We start from the raw sequence: 22,901 nt of genomic DNA on the forward strand, positions 1-22,901 counted from the left end.
ATGTAAATTCTCTGGTTTAAAACCATGCTTTACAGTATTTAAAAAAGAAATAATGCAGTAATTGAACTAATATTATCTTAAAAAATATATATTATTTTCTTATTTTTATGCTTTCCCCCTAAAAAACAGTTTCTTTATTTTTTCTATAAAATTATCTACTAGAATTATTTAAATGTTTTCATTATAAAAAATTATCATTACCGCAACATGATATTACATTAAATATATGCATTTATAAACTCATGTTTCGGTAATGAGAACTAAAAAGTTGTCTAGGTACTATGAGAAACAAAATTTCAACTTTTATCTGGAGAGAAAATAAAAATAAAAACTGCTTACCCTTCCCTTCCAACATTTTTCCTTGTTCCTTGAGGGGCTAAACAATGATTAAAAATTGTTGCGGAGGATGAGACACATTTATATTCCTTATTATTGTCTTTACATTTACCAATGATCACCAAATACCTCATGTTTCTTTACTGTAAATGTTTATAGTATAACATGCACTGAAGCTTTTTATTTTTTAGATTTTTTAATTATAAATATTTTCATGTCAAAGAAACCAAATCCAGTCATGGACACATTGCGGAAATGATAATTTTCCCCTTAAATGTGGAAAAAACAACAAAATTGGTTCGTATGATGTCATTTGAAATGATGTGCAAAATATACATGAAAAGATGTTTGTAACTTTATGCTTCTTATTTTGATACTTACTTTTTTTTATCAAAATGTTTCATGACACCTCATAAGTCTAATTTCGCGAGAATCACCCACCCGTGTCGCATTACCACCTTGGGTTTGCATTATTTTCGAATATTTCAAGGCCCGTCTTCAATTACTCTTCATATATAAAATAGGAGGAGGGTTACACTTTATTGTCAAAATGTAGCAGTACATCTTAATATTTCTAAAGATTTAATTTCTTTATGCAAAATATATTTTATGTCACAATACCATTACCAGTTCAACTCCCTGTTAAATCTTTCCTACAAGTGCTTAATAAAGCAAAAACACAAAACAGCATGACCAATTATAGACCAGGCAGCAGATGTTTAATTCTTATTTGTACATCTAACATTTCATTGTAAAGCTGAAAACACTGGTAGAAAAAACAAAGCCACCACGCACAATACATCTACATACACAAAGACAGAAAACCCATTATGTACAACATAAAAATATATAATTTTCATAATCTTTAGGACTATATGTACAAAGGTTAAAAATGTATTTACAAACACTCAAAGTATTTTCATTAGTTGAATGTGACATAAAAAACAGAAGTGCTAGGTCACATAAACTCTGCGTTTGTTTGGCGTGTGATTTGTTTTTCTCAGCGTCTGGCAGCAGGGCTGGCCAAAAGCCCCAGGATGGTGGACAGACAGTGTAGCTTTTCTTTGACCAGCTCTGGTAACTTTTCATTCTCTTTATACCTGTAAAAAATTGGGTAAAATTAAATCTGATCCTATGTATTGTCTCAAATAGCCCTGATTTTATTTATCTCATTCATTACTTATATTTTCGCTAATATAACGAAACTCAGGTCTGTTGTGAATAAAGTAACATTAACCAGTAATAGCCCAATTTGTACACTTCAATCAAATTTCTTTGTGTCAGATGTGTTTAATAATTAATTTCTATATGAAAGCCTGTACCTGGTTACATGTCCATCAGATGAAGTAAAAGTGATGCAGGAGACGCCAACTTGAACCATCAGCTGGGATCCATCATTAAACTGAACCCAAACCTCACCACTTGTAAGCTAAAACAAAACAAAGTAAAATGATAATACTGTATTTTACTCAGTGTTGGGGGTAACGAGTTACAAAGTAACGGATTACAGTAACTACATTACTTTTTTGGGTAACGAAGTAAAGTAACGCATTACACTAATAATATTGGTAACTACACTACTTTACTAGACTATAGGAACGCGCTTTCCTGCGTTACCCAAGCAGTGTTTGCCTGGGTGTAAAGTTCTGTCTATTTAAGTGGTGCGTGCATGCGTGTCCCTGTACGTGTGCCGTTGCCATAGAGATTAATTTGACGGAGCTGCTGGTGCAAAGGGGAGCGGGAAATGAAGACGGAGGGTTTCAGCCACTGGGGCGATATTCACATAACTTTCAGCGTATTGCTCGAAAGGACAAAAATATTAGTGTGAAATGCACACTATGCCCACATGACAAGTGTCTTTCAACGCGATGAGCAACCTGTCTGAGCATTTGTAAGCCCAGCATGGCAATACAACACTTGTGGCGAAAGATCCTGCTTAACTTACCGGTCAGGGATCGAGAGGTCCGAACCCGAAGACGGAATTAGGTAATGAACCTCAATCGAGTCAGAGCATAATTCTTTTAAAGAAATTATTTGAACGTAACCCAAACAGCAATGTCGCGTGCGCTCAATTTATAGAAAAAAGCCAGGAGTCAGGACCGCTGTTTTCTTCATAATCTTACTTCCAAATCTAATCCTATAAACTTTTCGGTGTTTGATGTATCACTGTTACCGCCCTGCCAGACTGTCTTAAATAGAGAAATAAGTTAATTCCTTGATTTGCGTTGTTGATTCATTTATAAATAATTCCCCCAAGGGTTTAGTTTATGCGCAAAAAGCATTAAAATGAATAGAACGTGATGATTACGTCTTTCTTTAGTGAAAAAAATAATAAAATAAATAAGCCTATATGAAATGTGTTTCCCTTAAATAATTAGCAAATTAACAAAACGAATTCAAAAGTAGCCTATATGAGTTTATTTATTGTGTGACGCGCTCCCAAACCGATGCAGCACAAAACACTTTTTACCTATTTAAAAAAGCACAATGTTTTGTTATTATTGCGAGTGTAACTTTACATAAATAAATTTACACATTACAGTTTTGAATGTTGTTTTACTTTTATTTGTATGACCATAATTTAAGGTAATTTAAGGTAATGCAAAATGCAAGCTCCTCACGCGTTTCATGCCATCACCCGCGTGGGTTTACACAGGGCAGCGAGAAAGAGACATTAAACTTTAAACATTTAACATTCTACTTGAGTTTTTTTGGACATCCCTTTGGAATCACTGCAATCATATCATCAATTTATAAGGTAATAATAAATATAAGCGCAGCGCTTATGAGTGTTCAAACACTGCTGACCGCTCAGCTGTCAATCAGCCGACCCTCACAAAGTTTCACATTAAATGATAATATATTTAAACAAGCATGGTCCTGTGCTTATTTCTGTCAATGTTCTGCATGAAGATCTTTAAAGGTTTCTCCTTACATCACGATTTGCGGTGCGGCCGGTCGCAGTCTTTATGTAAAACGGGTATGAAATAAATTGATGCTGATGTCGGATAATGGGTCAATTGTTATTTTAATCGCGCGGATGCGGGTTATCAAACAGGACTGTGCATGACTCGTATAAGGAAAATGGAATGACAACATGAAAATGATCAAATAGCCTACATGTTAATATTCTGTATGAAACCACCATGGGCGCTAAACTTGCGGTGTTAAAGGGACAGTTCACCCAAAAATAAATTATAAATTTTGTTACAAACCTGTATAAATATCTTTGTTCTGATAAACACGAAGCAACATATTTTGAGAAATGTTAATAACCAAACCAAGCATGAGCCCCATTCACTTCTATAGTAGGAAAAAATAATACTATGGAAGTGAATGGGGCTCATGAATGGTTTGGTTGCAAACATTCCTCAAAATATTTTCATTCATGTTCACCAGAACAAAGACATTTATACAGGTTTGTAACAACATGAGAGTTACAAACCTGATTTAGAAATAAATTATACAGAATTTTAATTTTTGGGCGAACTATAAATCCGATGGGGTCAAAAATTAGGGTGCACCTAACTTTTGTGCTGGTGCACCTAAGAAAAAATGTTAGGCGCACCAGTGCAACCAGTGCAAAAAGTTAGTCTTGAGCCCTGGCCGGTCATTTAAAGTAGTCACTCATCATCAGCCAACCCCGCCTAAACCATGTCCATGTATCTATGTGGTAAATTAAGAAAAAGGAAAGTAAAGTAATAAGTAGTGAAGTTACTTTTCAAATGCAGTAACTAGTAAAGTAATCTCATTACAATTTTAAGAAGTAACTAGTAACTAGTAACTAATTACATTTTTTGAGTAACTACCCCAACACTGATTTTACTACACTGTAATGTAAACATTACAAATTATTATTTTATTATTATTATTATAATTATAAAAATAAGTAAACTTACCTGAGATGCCCAGCCAATGTTTGGCACAAAAATGGACTTCAGGACCTTCCCTGTGTTAATGGTTCGTTCATCTTTGCCTGACTGGGGTGAGCTGCCTTTAGCCATACTGGCTGTGGTGAAGTCTGATCCAGTGTAGGAAATCATCTAGGGTTTAAACATTTTATCAGTTAATAATAAAAATCATTTCAAAATTTAAAGAGCACAAATGCAAAACCCTTTAAGTGGGTCTGACATGTGTATACTTGCAAATAAGCATTTTTTCTATCCGACTAATGGGATCCGCCAACAAAGCAATCTCTCGTTTTTACGGATTATTTTCCCCTCTTAAGATTGTTTTTTCATCTCTATATAAAGCACTTTGAATTACTTCAGTGTATGAAATGTGCTATACAAATAAAGTTGCCTTGCCCTGACAAAGCGGTATTTCTGAATGGCCTGAGGCCAGGATTATGCGGATTAGAAAGTACTGATGACTGTATAATACGTGCCGAAAGCATTCAGGTAATATAATTTATGCCGGAGGTGCCGTTTATCGGCTTTCGTATCTAAGCTCCTCATTTCTTAAACTCTGAAATAATTTAAACACTAGATGTGGTTCAAATTCATGCATGACGTACAGATGGAGTGATGTTTGGGGGCTGCGGTGGACTCGGGCACACCTGAGCAACCGCTGCAGGTGCCGCAGGGTTTGAGTCAGATGAACAATGACCCTGAGGGGCTGGAGAAACAGGATTGGTGGGTTTCCTGTTAAACAAACAAATACAAGTGATATATGATTATTCAAATACAGTCAAGAGTGAATTTAAAGTCTAACTCCAAATGTAAGTAAGATATCTCCACAAAATGCCTAAGTCACATTTGACCTCAAATTAAAAAAAAAAAAGATAATTTGCATAAAGAAAATAAACCCTGCTTTAAGATTTTAAGACATCATTTTCATTACAATTAAGAACTTTCCACAAAATTCCATAATGCACCACCTAGATATTTTATTTTCCCTTTCTTTGCTGTATTTACAATTAAAAAATGTTTTTATTACTCTGCATAAACTGAAGGAAGTGCAACAAATACCAATATAGAAAATACATAAATGTAATAATACAACAATTTAACATCCAATTGGGGGTGCACTCAAAACGTATAAAAGTCTCAACGAAAGTCTTACTGGTCCACAACGGTCTAAACCTAAGGCTCACCTGCCAATAGTGATGGGGAAAAATTGTGTGCATTTAGCACTACGCTGCTCCTCAGCAGTTATAGCTGCTTCCAAAGAAAGACACATCCGATGTCCCTGAAAGAGACACAAACACCTGAGTATTACTACTTCTACAAACACAATATCAAAGTAGCATACAGCCCGACATAGAAACATGTACACTCACATTTTACAGTTAAAAGCCAGAAATCAGCTTTGATAGTACTAAACCCAAAGCAGTACCTCCTCAGAGAGCTCCATGTAGAGTCTGCAGTCAGCACTCAGTCCATTCAGCCCAACGTCGCCTTTCACCGTGTATGACTTCCCACTCTTCTCCACCACACGCATCTGCTCGCTCGTCTTATGGGTTTTCGCACCTGGCCAAAAAAAAAAGACAAAATATCCTTTTAATACATTAATGGATGTACTTGTCTCAAAACACAACAAAGTCTTTTTAAGGAAGTTGCATCACTGCGCCGCCAGGTTTGCAACTCCTTCAGGTCTTGCTTAAGCCAAGTCAGATACTGCGCATGGGTCAGGGCATGTCATTCTTTACAGGAACACGCCGACTTTTTGGGACTTTAGCTTATTCAACGTATCCCCCAGAGTTAGATAAGTCCATACACACCTTTTTCATCTCCATGCGTCCCGTCTGATGCCCCCGCTGCTAGCCTAGCATAGCACAAAGACTGGAAGTAAATGGCTCCAGCTAGCATACTGCTCCCAATAAGTGGCAAAATAATGGCAACATTTTCCTATTTATATGTTGTGATTTCTATAGTCACAGCGAAGCACTGCTACTTGGGCGGACTGATTAGCTCAACACTTGCGCGAACTCTCTACTCCTCACCACGGGGCTTCTCAGGTGCTGCGAGCAAATCACTCCACACAAGTAACAGTGCTTTGTCGTCTGAGAATATAGTTCCCAGTATGTATACGGTTAAAAGATGGCTGTGTCTCATATGACCTTGTTATCTGTACACGCTGTGACTATACAAATCACAACATATAAACAGGAAAATGTTGGCGTTATTTTGTCACTTATTGGGAGCAGTAGGCTAGCTGGAGCCATTTACTTCCAGACTTTGTTTTAAGCTAGGCTAGCGGTGGGTGCGTCAGGCAGAATTACAGTATGCATGAAGATAAAAAAGGTATGTATGGACTTATCTTACTCTTGGGAATACGATGAATAAGCTAAAGTCCCAAAAAAAGTTGCCGTGTTCTTTTAACGGTAGACAATTGACTCTTTTTACTAAAAGGCAGGACTAGAACGGCCATATTGAACGCTGCAATCTCCCCCATTCATAGCAATAGCACTGACGCATCTCATTAATATTAAATATCTTTAAAAACAATAAAAGTTTAAAAGTGAAGGGTGTAATTTATCAGAACCTAAAAACTTCCTCTTGTCAGTTGTTTAAAGGGGACATATCATGAAAATCTGACTTTTTCCATGTTTAAGTGCTATAATTGGGTCTCCAGTGCTTCTATCAACCTATAAAATGTGAAAAAGATCAACCCAGTAACTTAGTTTTGGTAAACCATTCTCTACAAGCATGTGAAAAAATAGGTAATTGAAATTTGTCTCCCCCTGTGATGTCAGAAGGGGATAATACCGCCCCTTAATCTGCACTATCCAACCAGGAAACTGCCATGTAGTGCAGAGATCAGTTCATTTGCATTTTAAAGGACACACCCAAAACAGCACCTTTGCTCACACCTACAAAGTGGCAATTTTAACATACTATTATAAATGATCTATATGGTATTTTGAGCTAGAACTTCACATACGTACTCTGAAGACACCAAAGATTTATTTGACATCTTAAAAAAGTCTTGTGAAATGTCCCATTTAATTTGCAATTACTATAAGCTACATTTGTTGGTTAAGTTCGAATTGTTCCGACATGACGCAAAATATTATGACTCAACCTATATCACAATAACATTGTGGGTGGGGTGAATGCATTTATCTGAGCAACTGAAGCAATTTGGTTACATCCTTTACTCTAGTGATGTTAAAGATTACGAGAATATCAATTGTAAAAATCATAAAAAAGTCAATCTGTGACACTCACCATCATAGAAGCACACTTCCAAGTCTGCGTTTGGAGAGTTCTCCATCAACATACACTTGGCAAACTTTGTGTACAATGTGACTTTAGGGGTCTTTGATTTCACCAACTGAACAAACTTTGTAGCATACTGGTACTTCTTCCAATATTTTTCTGTAGGAAACAAAGTAAATTGTGATGCTCTGATGATCTTTCTTATTATGATAAATCATACTTCAACCGCTTTCCCTTGATTTAATCATAACTTACCTGGTAAATCCTCAAAGCTGCAGATGAGAATGTCTTCAGGTGGTGAAGGGGGATGGTCCAAAACAGGGAAGCCTTTACCTTCATTGGGCTGGTATACTGTAATCTAAGCATATCATCTTCCATAAATAACAATATTCCAAACAACCATTACCTGTTGTATTACATTTACTAGGGAAAGTCCCTCACCATGGATCCGTCACATGAGATCCTCAGCACTTCCTTGACTCTCTCTTGAGTTCCTTGTCCTTTCAGCAGCTCCATACACACCTCCCCGGTGTCCAAGATACTAACCTGGGGAAAAAACACACATTTTATCATTCATCTTTTAATTTTACCATATAAATAAATCTAGACATGTCCATGAAGACTGCAGAGTGGCTTTGCTCACCACAGCGTTTTTGGTCTTCTGTCTAATGGGCTTGAGCCTGGCAGCACAGAGCGGTAAAAAGTTCTTCTTACAGGATGCTTTTTCCTTCTCTGTGTTTGCTTTGCCTTTGGCAAGTGACGGACCCGGGTCCGAGTAGAGCTGAGATTCTGTTGCTTGCCCTGCTCTAAACTCGTCCTCTCTGCCGGGTCTAGGGTTGGTGTGAGGGAACAAGTTGGGCTGCTGTTGAGAGCGAAGGCCGCTGGGTTTGTCACTGCAGGAGGTTGGTGTCACAGCTTGCCTACGTCCGGCATGGAAACTTCCACTGCTGCTGTGGTTGCTCAGATCTGCTGGCCTCTTGAAAGGCCCTTAAAAAGACATAAAGACAATATAAAGTACTCTAAACCACTTGACAGGTACATTACAAATCATTTAAAGCAATATGGTGTCTTATGGTGTTATATATTGTGATATGCATTACTGTGCAAAAGTCTTTGTTGTTTCAATGCAATGTTATAGTGATCATGTATAATTGTTTCTCGATCACTTTAATAAATAGAATACATCCCGAAAATACAGGAAATGTGTATATAGTATTACAAACTGCATAAAAATGTAAACTGATGTATCAAGATTTTAGGGTAAACTCCCCTTCCACTTGAGCAATAGCAGGACACTGCTGGATCTCTTAAACCTAAATGAAATTAAATCCTAATTTCTAATTTTAAAGAAATTAGTCTTTTTACTTCATTCTGCTAAAAAATGCTCAAGATGTGTTGTAATATAACCCAATTAGAACTACATCAAAGAAAGCACGGAGAGCTAAAGCTAATTTTTTTGTGAATTCTTAGAATTTCAACCAAATATACATTTCTGTGAAAGAAACCCTTTAATAAACCGTAAGAGATAGTGATACCGTCATTGTTGAACCAGGGCTGTGTTTGAGAGTCGGATATCTGCGATCTTACAGAATGCGTAGATGTATGGAAAGAAGATCCAGAACTGAGGAAGAAAAATAACAAAAGTACAGTTTATAACAAAATAGGAGTAGATACTGCACTACATTCAGGGTTCCCACACCTTAGCTAACTTTAAATTCAAGGACCTTTCAACGACTTTCCATATCCAATACCCTCAAATTCAAGGACTAAATGTGGGGACACATTTCAAGTGAGAGCAGGGTTACATTGTGTTACCTTTTAAGATACATTGTTACAGTTCCCTTTTGAGGGAACTCGCACTGCGGTGACACTTTGGGGACGCCAGTTACATACGTAACCAGAGACATTTTGATGTGTCAAACACAACTATGCAAAAAAGCATTTTGGTATGAATCAACATTTGCATACAGAAGATATAAGCATATAAAGCGAACAATTAAGCATGTGTGCTTAAAAAGTCTAGAATTTTTATGATATTATCCTACACTACACAGGGAATAATATGGATTTGTTTTCCAGAAAACTTCTTGCATAAAATAGATTCAAGCACTTTCAATGACCTGTATCTATGCATGTATGTTTTCAAAAACTTCCCAGGGTCTTGAATTTTTTCTCCCAGATTCACAAACTTACAAGGATTTCAAGGACCGGTGGGAACTCTGTACATTATAATACTAAAATAACATACAAGCTTATATGCTGATATTTCCAAAAAAAATGTATATAAATCACACTGCCTCTTACTTTGCAGGCTGCTTGACAGGTGGAGATGGGAGACGTCCATGCTCAGAGTAGCTATGGGGCGTATCTCTGTAACTGGAGGTTGGTGGGAACAAGCGCCCAGACCCTGGAAGTGTCTCTTCTGAGTGGCATCTCTCCAACTCCGCCTCCTGTCGATTTTGGCTAAACCCACCTCCGGATCGATCTGACGAATGAGCGCGTCTCAGGTAGCGAGAATGAGGCCTTCCACTGTCAGCGCTGAAGGGAATTCGCCCACCACCTATCCTGGAAAATTCTTCTTGCGAGTTAGGCTGCCATTCATGCCCACTCTTAAAACTGGAGCTGGTGGAGTGATGGGAGTGGCTGGGAATCGGTGCCATGCGATTGGGTAAGGGCTGTCCGATCACCTGCCTGGTTCTCCTCTGAAGTCGACTGCTACCACTGCTATTGGTGGCATTGGAGGCTGTAGATATTGTGGCAATGCCGCTGTCTATGGATCCTCCGTCGCTGCTTCCAGAGTCTTTATTTCCGGTGGGGCCAGTTTGAGTCATAAAAGGATGGTCCAGCACTGCCGAGAGGCTGGGTCTGAGGGTGGGGTTCTTTTGCAACAGCTGCTGAATCAGATCCTGAGCTTCTGCTGATATGTGCATAGGCATCTGATACTCTCCCAGTACTACCTTGTTGAGAGTGCGTTTTACAGTGTCCGTGTCAAAGGGTGGTCTTCCTGTTAGGAACGCGTAGAACATGCAGCCTAGCGACCAAACGTCAGACTCCAGGCCGTGAGCGCTGCGTGTGGCCACTTCCGGGGAAATGTAGTTTGGTGTGCCGCACATAGTGAAGTGCTTCTCACTGGGAAGCTTTAGCTGTGTTGCCAAGCCAAAGTCTCCAATCTTAATGTTCATGCTGCTAGTGAGCAAGAGGTTGGACAGGGTCAGATCCCTGTGCATGATGCCATGAGTGTGCAAGTACAGCATGCCCTTTACAATCTGATGCATGAAGTGCCTCGCTGTTAATAAGACAAACAAAAATTACCAGATAGCAACGTTAGAAACAAACACTTAAATCTGTTTTCCAGCATCGCATTCCTACAGACCTTTGCACCCTGAAAAAAATGTGACTAAAAAGTGTTAAAATTCTTTTTGGAGCGACTGTATATTAGGGTAACAAAATCCTTTTTGTACTTTTAGGTAAAATATGCATCAGATCAAGAGTTTGATTTTAAGTTAATATTTCAATAATTTATAGCACATTTGCATGTTTAGCTTAAAAAAAATGTAATCTGCTTTAAAGTTTGATTAAAAACAAGTTGCATCATCATTATTATTAAATAAAATATATATTTTGTGTAAGTAAACGTTTTATTTATTCATTAAAATTATTTGTTTACATTTTGTGATTTAATTGTAATCAATTCATGGTTTTTCATCAACTCACTAACCCCCTTCAATTCTGTCGTAGACCACCAGGGGACAATAGAAAAGAACATTAGGCTATATTTCACATAAACTTGCAATCTAAATTAAATAGGCAGGTAATTGAAAAATTAAATGTAAATGGCAGTACCAAAAAACAGACAATATGTTTTAAAAATGTGTCATCTTTGCTGGCCCACTAAATCAGTTCTTGGCCTGACTAACCCTCTTCTAACAGATCAAGTTAAAACTCACCTTCTTCCTCTGTAAAAGGTTTTTTCCTGTCTTTCAGAAAGCGGCTCATCTCTCCATTGTGACACATCTCCAGAACCAAGTACACATAATTACTGTCCTCAAAGTAATTGTACAGCTTGAGTCAGAAAATAGAAAAAAAAAACAGAATTAGTCAATATCTACTTAAAGTAATTCAGTGTGACAACTTTCTTCAAATAATATTAAATAATAATGTTATTAGAGCTGTCACAATGTTTAAATAATCGTCTCATCGCAACTGTTTGACCTCATCGCGATGATTTCAAATCACCGCAATGATTGCACATCTCTCTAAAAAAAAAACACAAGGGGGAGCTACATCCTCGTATAAACGCGACTGTATCAGATGGCACTCCTTAACTGACATTATAACACGATAAATTGCAAAACCATTCAATACCGTGGAAAAAATCATGCTAAACTTTAATATGCAGTATGAACTGGCAGGTAAAACATACATTTTCAAAACAGCAATTTCAAATATAGGGAAGTGAAGGATGCTATTCTTAAGGATCTGTAAGGAATAGATTTTTTTGCAGCCACTACAGACATATGGTCCTGTACTAATATGACCTTGGTAGGATTGGTTACTATTTAAGGCCTGTTCTGGTATAGTCAATTTATTTTGATTGCATTTTTTTTTCTGTAGTTTTTCAGACACTGTGTTTTTTTCCTATTTAGAATTTTCAGTTTTTGAAAGATATATTCAATAAATAATTACTTTTAAATATGTGTTGTGTGTTAATATTTACTGCCAGGTAAACCTTGCAAAAGATTTAATTTAAATTATAAGAACAACGTGTGAAAATTATTTCATGAACAAACAAAAATTATGAGAATTAAATGGCAAAGCAATAAAACAGACAATTAATCATCATAATTGTCACAATTTATTACGCAATTAACCGCCAGCCAAATTTCATATTAGTGACAGCTAGTGTTGTAGTCAAGACCACCTTAAAGTCATGACCAAGACCAAGACAGGCCAAGACCAAGACAAGACTTTAAAGGGTCGAGACCAAGTCAAGACCAAGACCAGTGCAAGTCACTGCATTAAAACAATTATGATAAAATGTGGAATATGCATATGATGTATGCCATCCGTAAAGTTGATAAAATAATCAAGGCATTGCAAATATGTGGGAATTTATCTTTGTCTATAAGCAAATAAAAGTGAACAAACACTAAGGAGCTGAAATCAACTTATCCATTTATTCTGAACTGCCTTTCCATGGCTTGCCATCCACTTCACACAATGCAGGACTTTTTAGTAAAAAAATTAGACAAACTGTCATTGGGAGAAACTTAAACAATGCTTAAACAATGCCAACATCATATGCCAAACCTAAATAAACTGCATTAAATTAATGATAAATAAATTTGTGATGTGCCATCGGTTGTGGTCTTAAATAAAATTGTGAGTCCTCTTTGTATGAGACCGAGACGAGACCGAGTAAAAATGCGGTCGATTCCAAGAAGAGACCAAGACCTTTAAAAAGTGGTCTTGAGACCGGTCTCAAGACCAAGACCGGTCTCGAGAACTACAACACTAGTGACAGCCCTCCATTTTATATTATTATGCTACAAATATGTGCATAGTAGAGATGCACTGTAAATATCGACCAATAATCAGTATCGGTTGATAAAAGCAAATTTTCACATTATTAGCAATTCGGCATGGCTGTGTTATCCTGTCAATCAAAAGAGAACAGAAAAATGCAATGACTTGAGCTCTGTGTATAGAAAATTTCAATAAACATCACTAGTTTAATGTTCAATATTAATATAAAGGAATAACATTCAAAAAATGGAATCTTCAAAATTTAGTTAATATAACCACCAAATCATCGGTATCAGCAGATATCAGTATATCAATAATCGTCTATCGGTAGAAAAATGTAATATCGGTGCATTTCTACATTGTATATTCACGGGGGGAAATAAGTATTGAACGCATCAACTTTTTTGTACCAATATTTCCAATGAGGTCATTTACATGAAATGTTCACCAGACATCAGTATTAACTCGAGAAATCCACAAATTTAAAGAATTCACAACATTAAAGTCCATAAATAAAGTTATGTGAAATAAAGTTGAATGACACAGGGAAAAAGTATTCAACGTGTTAAGAAAAAGCTAGTCAGCAAGGCAATGAATCAGCTGAAATCCATAAGTATTTAGAAAGTAATTATATTTCCTATATGTGCAAATTATTATCAGCTTGGTTAGTCAATCAATATGTTTAAAAATTACACTTATAAATGTACAGTAAGAGCCTTAAAAGCTATATTTGACTAGCCAGCCAGTAAAATAAAGTAGGGACTAGAGAGGTGAAAAATGATTAAAACTAGAAAAAAAAATCCACTGAAGAAACTGCCTTTACATTTCTGAGACTTTAAAACTGAAAATGACCATTTTAATAATTCTTGATTTTCCATTAAGCGCAATAACATCCAAAATGTGTGTTTATGTTTATTTACTAATGTTACCAAACTTAAATAATCTGGCAATAAAGCTGTAAACAAGCTTTTTTTGTTTAATTGCGACCATGAGTTGAACTGTAACAGTAATCCATGTCTGTGAAAAGGATTTGAGCTCACCTCAAGAACTGCTGGATGCTTTAACCGACACTGAATCTCCACCTCATTAATGACTCTCTGCACCATGCCAGCTTTGTGCATTGCCTTCTTGTCAATCTGCAAGTACATATGGGTACACTGAACACTTTTGAACAGATGCTGCACAACCACAACACCGGTTATCTACTCGCTTGTAAAACAGAAGATTAAAACACGGCAGAAAGTATGTTCTTACCATTTTAATTGCCACCTCCAACCCTGTGTTTACAGATTTTGCTCTGTAAACACAGGCAAAGGAGCCTTTACCCAGCAAGGTGAGAACTTTAAAGTCCTGAAATATAAAAGAATGCAGTCTGCGTTACAAATTAGAAACACAAATGCAATCAATTCAAGAGTTCAGTGCTGTCCCCCGGGATCCATCTTATTCATTTGAAGGTTTCTTTGGAGGAAAATCTCAGCACGAAAAATCCTACCTCAATGTTAAGATCTGCAGATGATGCTAAAATTCTGTCCTCTTGAGAATCGTTAGTAGTTACATTTTGCAGGAATGACTGAATTAAGTCCAACATCTTGCATAGAGTGCTGCGATCACGGATTTTACCCAACAACACAATAGCATCCCGTTGGAAACAGTGTGCACTCTTTGTTGACGCGTCACTAGTTACCTGCATCTGACATTGACATCTGTTTATCACTCTCCCGCTCTCCTCGCGCTTCTCTACCTGACACTGACGCCACAGCCCGTAGCCTAGCAACTGTCTCCACGTTCGCAATTCCCAAAACACCTTTGCAACGTTAAATGTACCGCAGATGGATGAACAGACGGCGAGAGACTCAGCATGTGTCAAAACGTATCGGGGGTATTTTTATTATTTAACTGAAAACGTTTTTCATGTCATGCATTTTGGCTCGGTCCCTGTAAACAATATGATACGTTTAAAACTCTTTGCCAAATGCAGTAGTAGCAGTAACGAATGAAAATTAAGACCTGGGCATTTACGAAATAATAAGTTTAAATAGTTTTCAAGAGTTTAAACAAACAAACAAACACACACACACACACACAACAACCGAATCAAGTAAGTTACGAAAGCCAGGCTCGAGCCTCAAGCGACCGCTCACTTACCTCAATTTTATCACCGATAGAAACACTCATTTTTACTTCATAATATCTTCAGTAGATCGATTTGTAAAATAAATCCAAAAACATCGTTATTTTTCTGTAGCGATTCGATGTTTTGACTGGAGAATGACGTACAAAAATACATTTAATATGTGTGAATGGCTTCCCCTCCAAAATGTTTGCTTTTCCTCCATTTTGAAAAAGTCCGCCCGTTAGAACTCGTAATGACGCAATCTACGTCACTCGAAAACTGACCAATGGGTGGCCAGAAGTCGAATAACACGGAACTAGACATCGTTTGTCAAATTAAAAGTCCTAAATTTCCAAGGCATGATATTTTAAATACCCAACCTTTTAAGCTTGTGTAAAGTGCATCTCATTTGCATAATTTTAATTAAACAAAAACAAAACATTATTCTGTGTAGTTCTGTTAGTTAGTAGACTTTTTATCTGAGGTTTGATTATATATATTAGTGCTGGGCATATCTCATACAAAATAAAAGTGCTGGGTGTCATTATTATGTATATACATGAAACATTTACATTTCATTCACATATATATATATATATTTATTTTTATATATTCTATATAAATTAAAAAAGATATAAAAATAAAACATTTCTTAAATGCGTGTGTGTGTGTGTGTGTGTGTGTGTGTGTGTGTGTGTGTGTGTGTGTGTGTGTGTGTGTGTGTGTGTGTGTGTGTGTGTGTGTGTGTGAATATAATACAGAATATAAACACACAGCACAAACTCATATATTATGCAAAATAATTACTTTTATTTTGTATGAGATTAATCTAGATGAATCTATGCCCAGCCCTAATATATATTTATTTATTTATTTAAAATCAGGTGCTGACATTCTTATTATAGTTATTGACAGCATGGTCTTGTTATTCAATTGTTACACTGGGTCCCCTAAAATTTATAACATTATAGATTTTCTAGCTGTTTTTGGGGAGGACATCACATACAGAAAGATAAGGTTATGTCCATTAAATCGTTTCTAGTCACTGTGTGACTACTCTAATCAATAATAAACTCCTTGCCAGTTTCAACATAGACTTGATCTATAGTGTAAGAAAAATAAATGTTTCTATTATTTGAAATTTAATCTATCATATTTAATCTTTCTCTCCCAAATTTTGTGACAAAATAAAAATGAAAGTTTGTCTAAACGTTCACTCCAAGACTGGGTGAACAATATACAAGTGAACAATAATAAAATGTATGATATAAACAGAGGAAACATGTATTTATACAGCATCAAAGACGCATTTAGTCATAAAGGCATGTTTTATTATTTGTGATCGTCAAACCTCAAGACTTATGTGTGGGACTGCATGAAAACTTGGAAAAAAGTAATGAATCCTCAGTACATACTACAGAGCTGAAAGCGTTGCAATGTCAACAACAGGAGTGTACCTATATCTAAGCACCCATAAATTCAAATTACTAAAATAATATTTACAGGCTCTAGACAACACATCCTTTGGAAATGTATATATTAAATACAAATATATAACATATATGTATTGCATACATATTTGCTTGTTTACCTCAACCTTAATGACTGATCAAACAGTATTATAGTTCATTTTTTCCCATAGCAAGTTATTGTGCGATATAATTGACCTTTGAGACTGACTTTGGGTCTGCCAAAATGCAGGTGTCACATTATTTCAGGGATACGGTTTTATTAAGAGTTGCTTCAGCTAACTACATCTACTTTATATGATCCTACATGAACATACAATCCCAAACTGAGTTGAAAATATAGCTGTATCATTCAAAGGACAGCCTGATCTGATCCCTTAATAGGTACAAGAGAAAACCCAACAGAAGAGCAGACGTTAACAAACAGATGCACAAATATAGCCAACTGAATGGTGGACACAAAGAGAATGGTTCCAGTTATTGATTCAGTGTAAGCTGAAAAAGTTTAATAGTGGCTTGAGTAAGAGTGGCAGCAATTGAGAAGTGCACGAGCTCAGTCCACTTCCATCTCTCCAGACGGATGTTTTGTCTGCTGATTGCCTTTACTTTCAGCACCTTCTTGTGCCGAGGGGCCGTTATGTGCGCCGTTGTTTTTGTCCCCCTCTTCTACAGGTTCTTCGGTTTTGGGTTTGGGTCGGTTGAGCACAGGGTTGCAAACCTCCTCTAACTCCTGTAATTCAACACAATATTAATTAATATTTATATTGAAGCCTTTCATATAAACTTCATTTTTTATTTTATAAAACAAATCACATTTTCTTCATGAAAAGAATAATTGAATTTTTAAGTGTAATCTTGACATTTTGTAGTAAATTTACAACCTCTGTTAAAAACTAGACAATAAAATTAACCAAATGCCCTCGGCATGTATTATACATTCATTAAATACTTACGTTTCAGATCCGCTTAATCCCTGCCTCATGCCATACAGAAATACCAGTTTGTTGGCAGAATCCATTAAAGGGACACTCCACTTTTTTGGAAACTATGCTCATTTTTCAGCTCCCCTAAAGTTAAACATTTGAATTTAACCGTTTTGGAATCCATTCAGCCGATCTCCGGGTCTGGCGCTACCACTTTTAGCATAGCTTTAGCACAATCCATTGAATCTGATTAGACCATTTAGCATCGCGTTCAAAACTAACCAAAGAGTTTTAATATTATTCCTATTTGAAACTTGATTCTTCTGTATTTACATTGTGTAATACATTGTGGAGATTGGCTGAATTGAACATGTCAGATGAGGGTTTTGCATCTGAGCTCTTCAATGTTATTTTTGCAAAACTGCACAAACCTGAATCTTTTGAATGATGTCTGCTACTTTGACTGCTGGGTCTTGAGCAATTTTGAGTTTGCTCTGGGCGATCATCCTTGCATTCATCCATTCGTAGGCTTCATTTACACTTCTCTCAACTATACCCATCTCCTCAGCCCTCAAATGCTGGTAGCGCTCATCCTGCTGATCAAATGTCAAACATGTAATTAACATATCTCAGCTCCCATTTATTTCAGTAAAAGCCTTGTTGTTGTGTTAGCTTTTTTTTGTGGAACACAACTGGAGATGTTTTACAATATGTTAGAGACTGACCTCAGTCACCCTTCACTTGCATTGCTTAGAAGAAATTGTAACACCCTAAAATAAGGTTGTATTTATTAACATTAACTAATGCATAAGCTAACATGAACTAACAATTCAACAGCATTTATTAATCTTAGTTCAATACGGACAACTGTAAATTGCTTCAAAAAAGACATTTTAACTATACTGTAGGTCAGGGTTCCCCAAATCTTACCCTGGAGGGCGAGAGCACTGCAGAGTTTAGCTCCAACCCTGATCAAACACACCTGAGCAAGCTAATCAAGGTCTTCATGATCACTAGAAAATCACAGGTGGGTAAGTTTAATTAGGGTTGGACCTAAACTCTGTAGTGCTCCGGCCCTCCAGGGTAAGATTTGGGGAACCCTGCTGTAGGTTAATGCACAATGAGAATTGTAATGGCATTAACTAACATTAACAAGGATTAATAAATGCTGAAAAAAACTATATTGCTCAGTGTTTGTTCACATTAACTAATGCATTTACTTATGTTAACACATACAACCTTATTTATAAAGTGTTACCTGAAAAAAATGATTGGAATGAATGATGACTGAGGTCATCAGTCCCTAACCTCCCTCCCTTTTGTGTTCTACAGAAGAACAGAAATTATGATTGAAATATCATGAAGGAAAATAAGTACAGAATGTTTCACTTTTGCGTGACGTATGTCTTTAAGAACAAGGCCAAACATAACCTTAAAGGCGGAGTCCACGATATTTGAAAAACGCTTTGGAAAAGGAGACGGGCCGACTACCAAAACACACTTATAGCCAATCAAATCAAATCAAATGCCGGGTTGCGTATGTGTGGGGCGGGTCTATCAACAGAAGGTCCAACAGATTCTATTGGGGTAGGGGCGTGTTTGTTTAGGTGATTTCAAATATCAACATTGGCTTTCAAACATCATGGACTCCGCCTTTAATGACCACCAGCACAACTGAAGAATATTAAAAACATCAACTATGTGCTTTTTCTCCATGGAGAACATTAGAAGACACAACATGGTACACTAAATAGCTTAAAGATCATAAAAAATAATTAAAGTTATGAAAGTAGTTTTGCCACGTCGTGAAAAGAGGTTATTCCAAAAAAAATTTGTAAAAAGGAGGCCAAACATCATGCTCTGGGTGCTAACAATACAACAGGCGAGATTTGTGCTATTTGTGCTATTGTATTAACATAACTAAATATTTTTAAATGATTTATACTGAATTAAACATTTATGCATTTGGCAGAGCCTTTATTCAAAATGACTTACAGTGCGTTTATTTTATTTATTTATTTATGGATAGCCCCTTGAGATGCAGCATCTCATTTACAGTACAGTATACGTTTTATTAAGATATTTATACTGTATAAGTCATGACCTTGATGTTTTTAGCTCTATGTTCTGCCACCTGAGCTATAGGAACATACCAAAGACTTTTCTTAAGATCAGAGGTTTGTACTTTTAAAGGGGCACATATTCTGCAAAATCCACTTTTATATTTACTTTTTGTCAGTTAGCAGACGCTTTTTTCCAAAGCGACTTACAAGTAAGGTAAACAATAGAAGCAATTGGAGCAACACAAGAACAGCAATACATAAGTGCACTGGAAATAGTCTCATCAAGTCCAACACAGTATACATAGCCAAGGGTTTGTTATTAATTTTTTTTAAAGAAATGTAGAGATAAAGAGAAAGGTAAATAGAGAAAGATAGTAAGTCCGTTATTAGGAAGTGAGGTAATGGCGGAAGAGATGGGTTTTTAGCCGAGTCTTAAAGGCGCTCTAAGCGAATTGATGCGTTTTAGACCATAAAACATTTTTTGTTACATACAGCAAACATCTCCTCACTATCTGCTTGCTGCCTGTCCGCTGATCAAACTGTAAAAAAACGCGATCTCTGTAGACAGCTCAGGCTCGACAAACGGCAATATCAACATAGTGGCCAAACCTAGCACAACAAAACATAACAAAGTGTTCCAGCCAATAAACGACAAGAAGGATTTGGGGCTGGGGGTTGGGCGCGTTCATGAAAGCACGGACGGGAGAGGGAGGGGGAGGCGTTAGCTACGCTCCGTTTGTTTGAAAACAGTTCAAACATCAACAGGAAGTGACGTCGCACATTATTCGCTTAGAGAGCCTTTAAAGACAGCTACAGTGTCAGCAGATCGTGTCATTCCACAGTTGTGGAACAGCTCCCGAGAAGGTACGTGCTAGTGTTTTTTCCCTTTTTGAGATGACACAAGCCGTCGCTCGGTGGCAGAGCGCAGGGATCGAGAGGGTACATAAGGCTCTATAAGTAAGTGAAGGTAAGGGGGTGCTGACCCGGTGGTGGTTTTAAAGGCCAGGATCAGAGCTTTAAATTTGATGTGAGCTGCTATAGGAAGCCAGTGTAACTTGACAAAGAGACGTGTGACGTGCGCCCTCTTTGGCTCATTAAAAACCATTCTTGCCGCTGCATTCTGAATCATCTGTAGGGGTTTGGTCGTGCAGGCTGAAAGCCCTGCCAGTAGCGCATTGCAGTAGTCCAGCCTGGACAGGACAAGGGCTTGGACCAGGACCTGCGTAGCGTGCTCATTTAGGAAACGTCTAATTGTCCTAATATTGTAGAGGATGAATCTACAAGAGCGAGCGGTGCTGGCAACATGCTCCGTGAAGCTAAGCCGATCATCAATGACCACTCCCAGGTTTTTGGCCGTCCTGGAAGGCGTGATGGTCGAGGAACCTAGCTGAATGAAAAGGTTGTGCTGAATCTTTAATTCAGATGATATGACAAGCAGTTCTGTCTTAACAAGGTTAAGCTGGAGATGGTGATCCTTCATCCAGAGTGAGATGTCCCTCAGGCATGCAGAGATGTGGGCAGAAACCGTGGTGGAACGACAAGTGGAGTTGAGTGTCGTCCGCATAGCAGTGCTAGGAAAAGCCATGTTTTTGAATGACAGAGCCCAGGGATGTCATGTATCTCAAAAAGAGCAGCGGTCCAAGCACAGAGCCTTGAGGCACCCCGGTATCGAGACGTTGGGGTTCAGAGACGTCACCTCTCCAGGATACCCGAAATTACCTATCTGAGAGGTACAACTTGAACCATAGAAGCGCTGTGTCAGAGACACTCATAGACATGAGGGTTAACAGGAGAGTGCGATGATTGACCGTGTCAAAAGTGGCAGATAGATCCAGTAAGATCAGCACAGATGATTTGGAGGCTGCCCTTGCTTGCTTAGGGATTCAATGACTGAGAGCAGCGCACCTTTTACAAGGTGTTTGGACATCTCTACAAAGGGAAGAGAACTTTACGCTACAGCAAACCTCCCAGGGGTTCACAGCAGGGGGCTTGTACCCCAAAACATTTTTTCTAAACACACAGGAATTCACATTCTCATTTAAAGGTAATGATCTGTTGGGTATTTTGTGCTGAAGCTTCACAGACACATTCTAGGCACATCTGGGCCTAATATGTACCCTTTAAGATTATTATACTTTTGTTACTTATATATACTTACCTTTTGTTTATACACATCGACAGTCTTCATTAACAGCTGCAATTTCTTGCCTAGCTCATCAAATGCTCTAGGTCTGCCCTCATGCTCTCTGTACCGTTCCTCAATGGGCTCACCAAACTTCTACAAAACACAAACACAACATCTTGCTTTAACAAATGGTCATACAGCATTTTTAAATACGTTTGAATCTATTGCCCTTTAAAGTCTTTATTCATTTATGTTATTTTTTAAGTTTAGAAAGTATACACAGCAATATAGTATGTAGCAGTAACTGCATGCATTTAAATCATGCAATGCGTGGCTGTTTTTTGCTAGTGTCTGACTGGCACAGTTATCATTTTAATGAGGTATGTTCAGGCGCATTGCTATTTTGTGGCAACTAAAATAAACTAAACAATTGACCAAATAAAACCAACGCACGTTTGCTTATGACACATATGGATGCGCAGCACACAACAGTTTTTAAATATAAAAATGAAAGATTAAAATGTAAAAGATTATTATTGAGTTTCTTGGACATTAATGAGGACCGATTACGAGACGTTAGAAGGCGTAAAGAGCTGCTTCACCTCTAGCTAAATGTTTTGCTTTAAACAAATGCAAATATTGCATTTATTTTAAAATGTTTATTTTTTTAACCCCACAGATTTATTGTATTTGATGACTTTGTACCTCTGGATATGGTGAGATGAGAACCTTTTTTAAGAAATGTATCTCAAAACACTCACGGTGCTGTCCGAGTGCTGAAACTTTTTGTAATTTTACTTCCATGACTGAAAGAAAATTACTTTTAAAGAAAACCAAAAGTTTTAATACAAAAAACAACAATTTCGATACAAATAAAAACAACGCAATGTTTTAACATCAATCTTAAACTGGTTGTCTTCTTCCTCCGCTGAGTTTTTCAATTTACAAACTCCGCCATCTAAATAAGGAATTGGCATGGCGCGAGTGCAACTGGCTTTTAAAGGGGATGAGAGCTGAGACTCTCATTGGTTTATTGCGCGCTATGCCCAAAACACACCCATTACTCATTAGGAGAATAAGAACAACCCTTTTAGACTGTGCACTAGGGGCACAAACCATTTTTCCCGTCGTTAAATTAGCAAAAGTGGATTCGGACACGCCCTTTTAGACTGTACGCCGTTCG

At 37.3% G+C, this 22,901-nt stretch overlaps 2 protein-coding genes across 4 annotated transcripts in view; both read right to left on the reverse strand.

Annotated features, from left to right (window-relative positions):
• Positions 1 to 859: 859 nt before the first annotated feature.
• LOC141362558 (serine/threonine-protein kinase PLK4-like) lies at positions 860 to 15,405 on the reverse strand. Of its 2 annotated transcripts, none has more exons than XM_073864807.1 (16): positions 15,171 to 15,405; positions 14,280 to 14,375; positions 14,066 to 14,161; positions 11,447 to 11,561; positions 9,804 to 10,785; positions 9,035 to 9,120; positions 8,143 to 8,486; positions 7,941 to 8,045; positions 7,755 to 7,857; positions 7,509 to 7,658; positions 5,674 to 5,807; positions 5,432 to 5,526; positions 4,895 to 4,979; positions 4,236 to 4,379; positions 1,659 to 1,765; positions 860 to 1,436 (listed from the first exon to the last, which is right to left on the reverse strand). In XM_073864807.1, exons 1-16 carry the CDS (start codon positions 15,198 to 15,200, stop codon positions 1,337 to 1,339), a joined length of 2,772 nt encoding a protein of 923 aa, XP_073720908.1. In that variant the 5' UTR covers positions 15,201 to 15,405; the 3' UTR covers positions 860 to 1,336. The 2 variants fall into 2 exon arrangements, with proteins under 2 accessions (XP_073720908.1, XP_073720907.1); XM_073864806.1 differs by having other exon boundaries at positions 4,853 to 4,979.
• Positions 15,406 to 16,453: 1,048 nt separating this feature from the next.
• The window catches only part of LOC141362535 (heat shock 70 kDa protein 4L-like), a 28,465-nt gene continuing 22,017 nt past the window's right edge, over positions 16,454 to 22,901 (reverse strand). The window contains exons 17-19 of one of the 2 annotated variants that reach the window (XM_073864765.1): positions 21,752 to 21,871; positions 17,962 to 18,123; positions 16,454 to 17,337 (exon numbers count right to left, since the gene is read on the reverse strand). In XM_073864765.1, the coding sequence (XP_073720866.1) occupies positions 17,161 to 17,337; positions 17,962 to 18,123; positions 21,752 to 21,871 (459 nt within the window). In that variant the 3' untranslated portion in view covers positions 16,454 to 17,160. Of the gene's footprint in view, positions 17,338 to 17,961; positions 18,127 to 21,751; positions 21,872 to 22,901 lie in introns of both variants that reach the window. The other variant, XM_073864764.1, reaches the window with a different exon arrangement.

This window comes from Misgurnus anguillicaudatus, unplaced genomic scaffold, assembly GCF_027580225.2.
Source record: "Misgurnus anguillicaudatus unplaced genomic scaffold, ASM2758022v2 HiC_scaffold_28, whole genome shotgun sequence".
Taxonomy (NCBI): domain Eukaryota; kingdom Metazoa; phylum Chordata; class Actinopteri; order Cypriniformes; family Cobitidae; genus Misgurnus; species Misgurnus anguillicaudatus.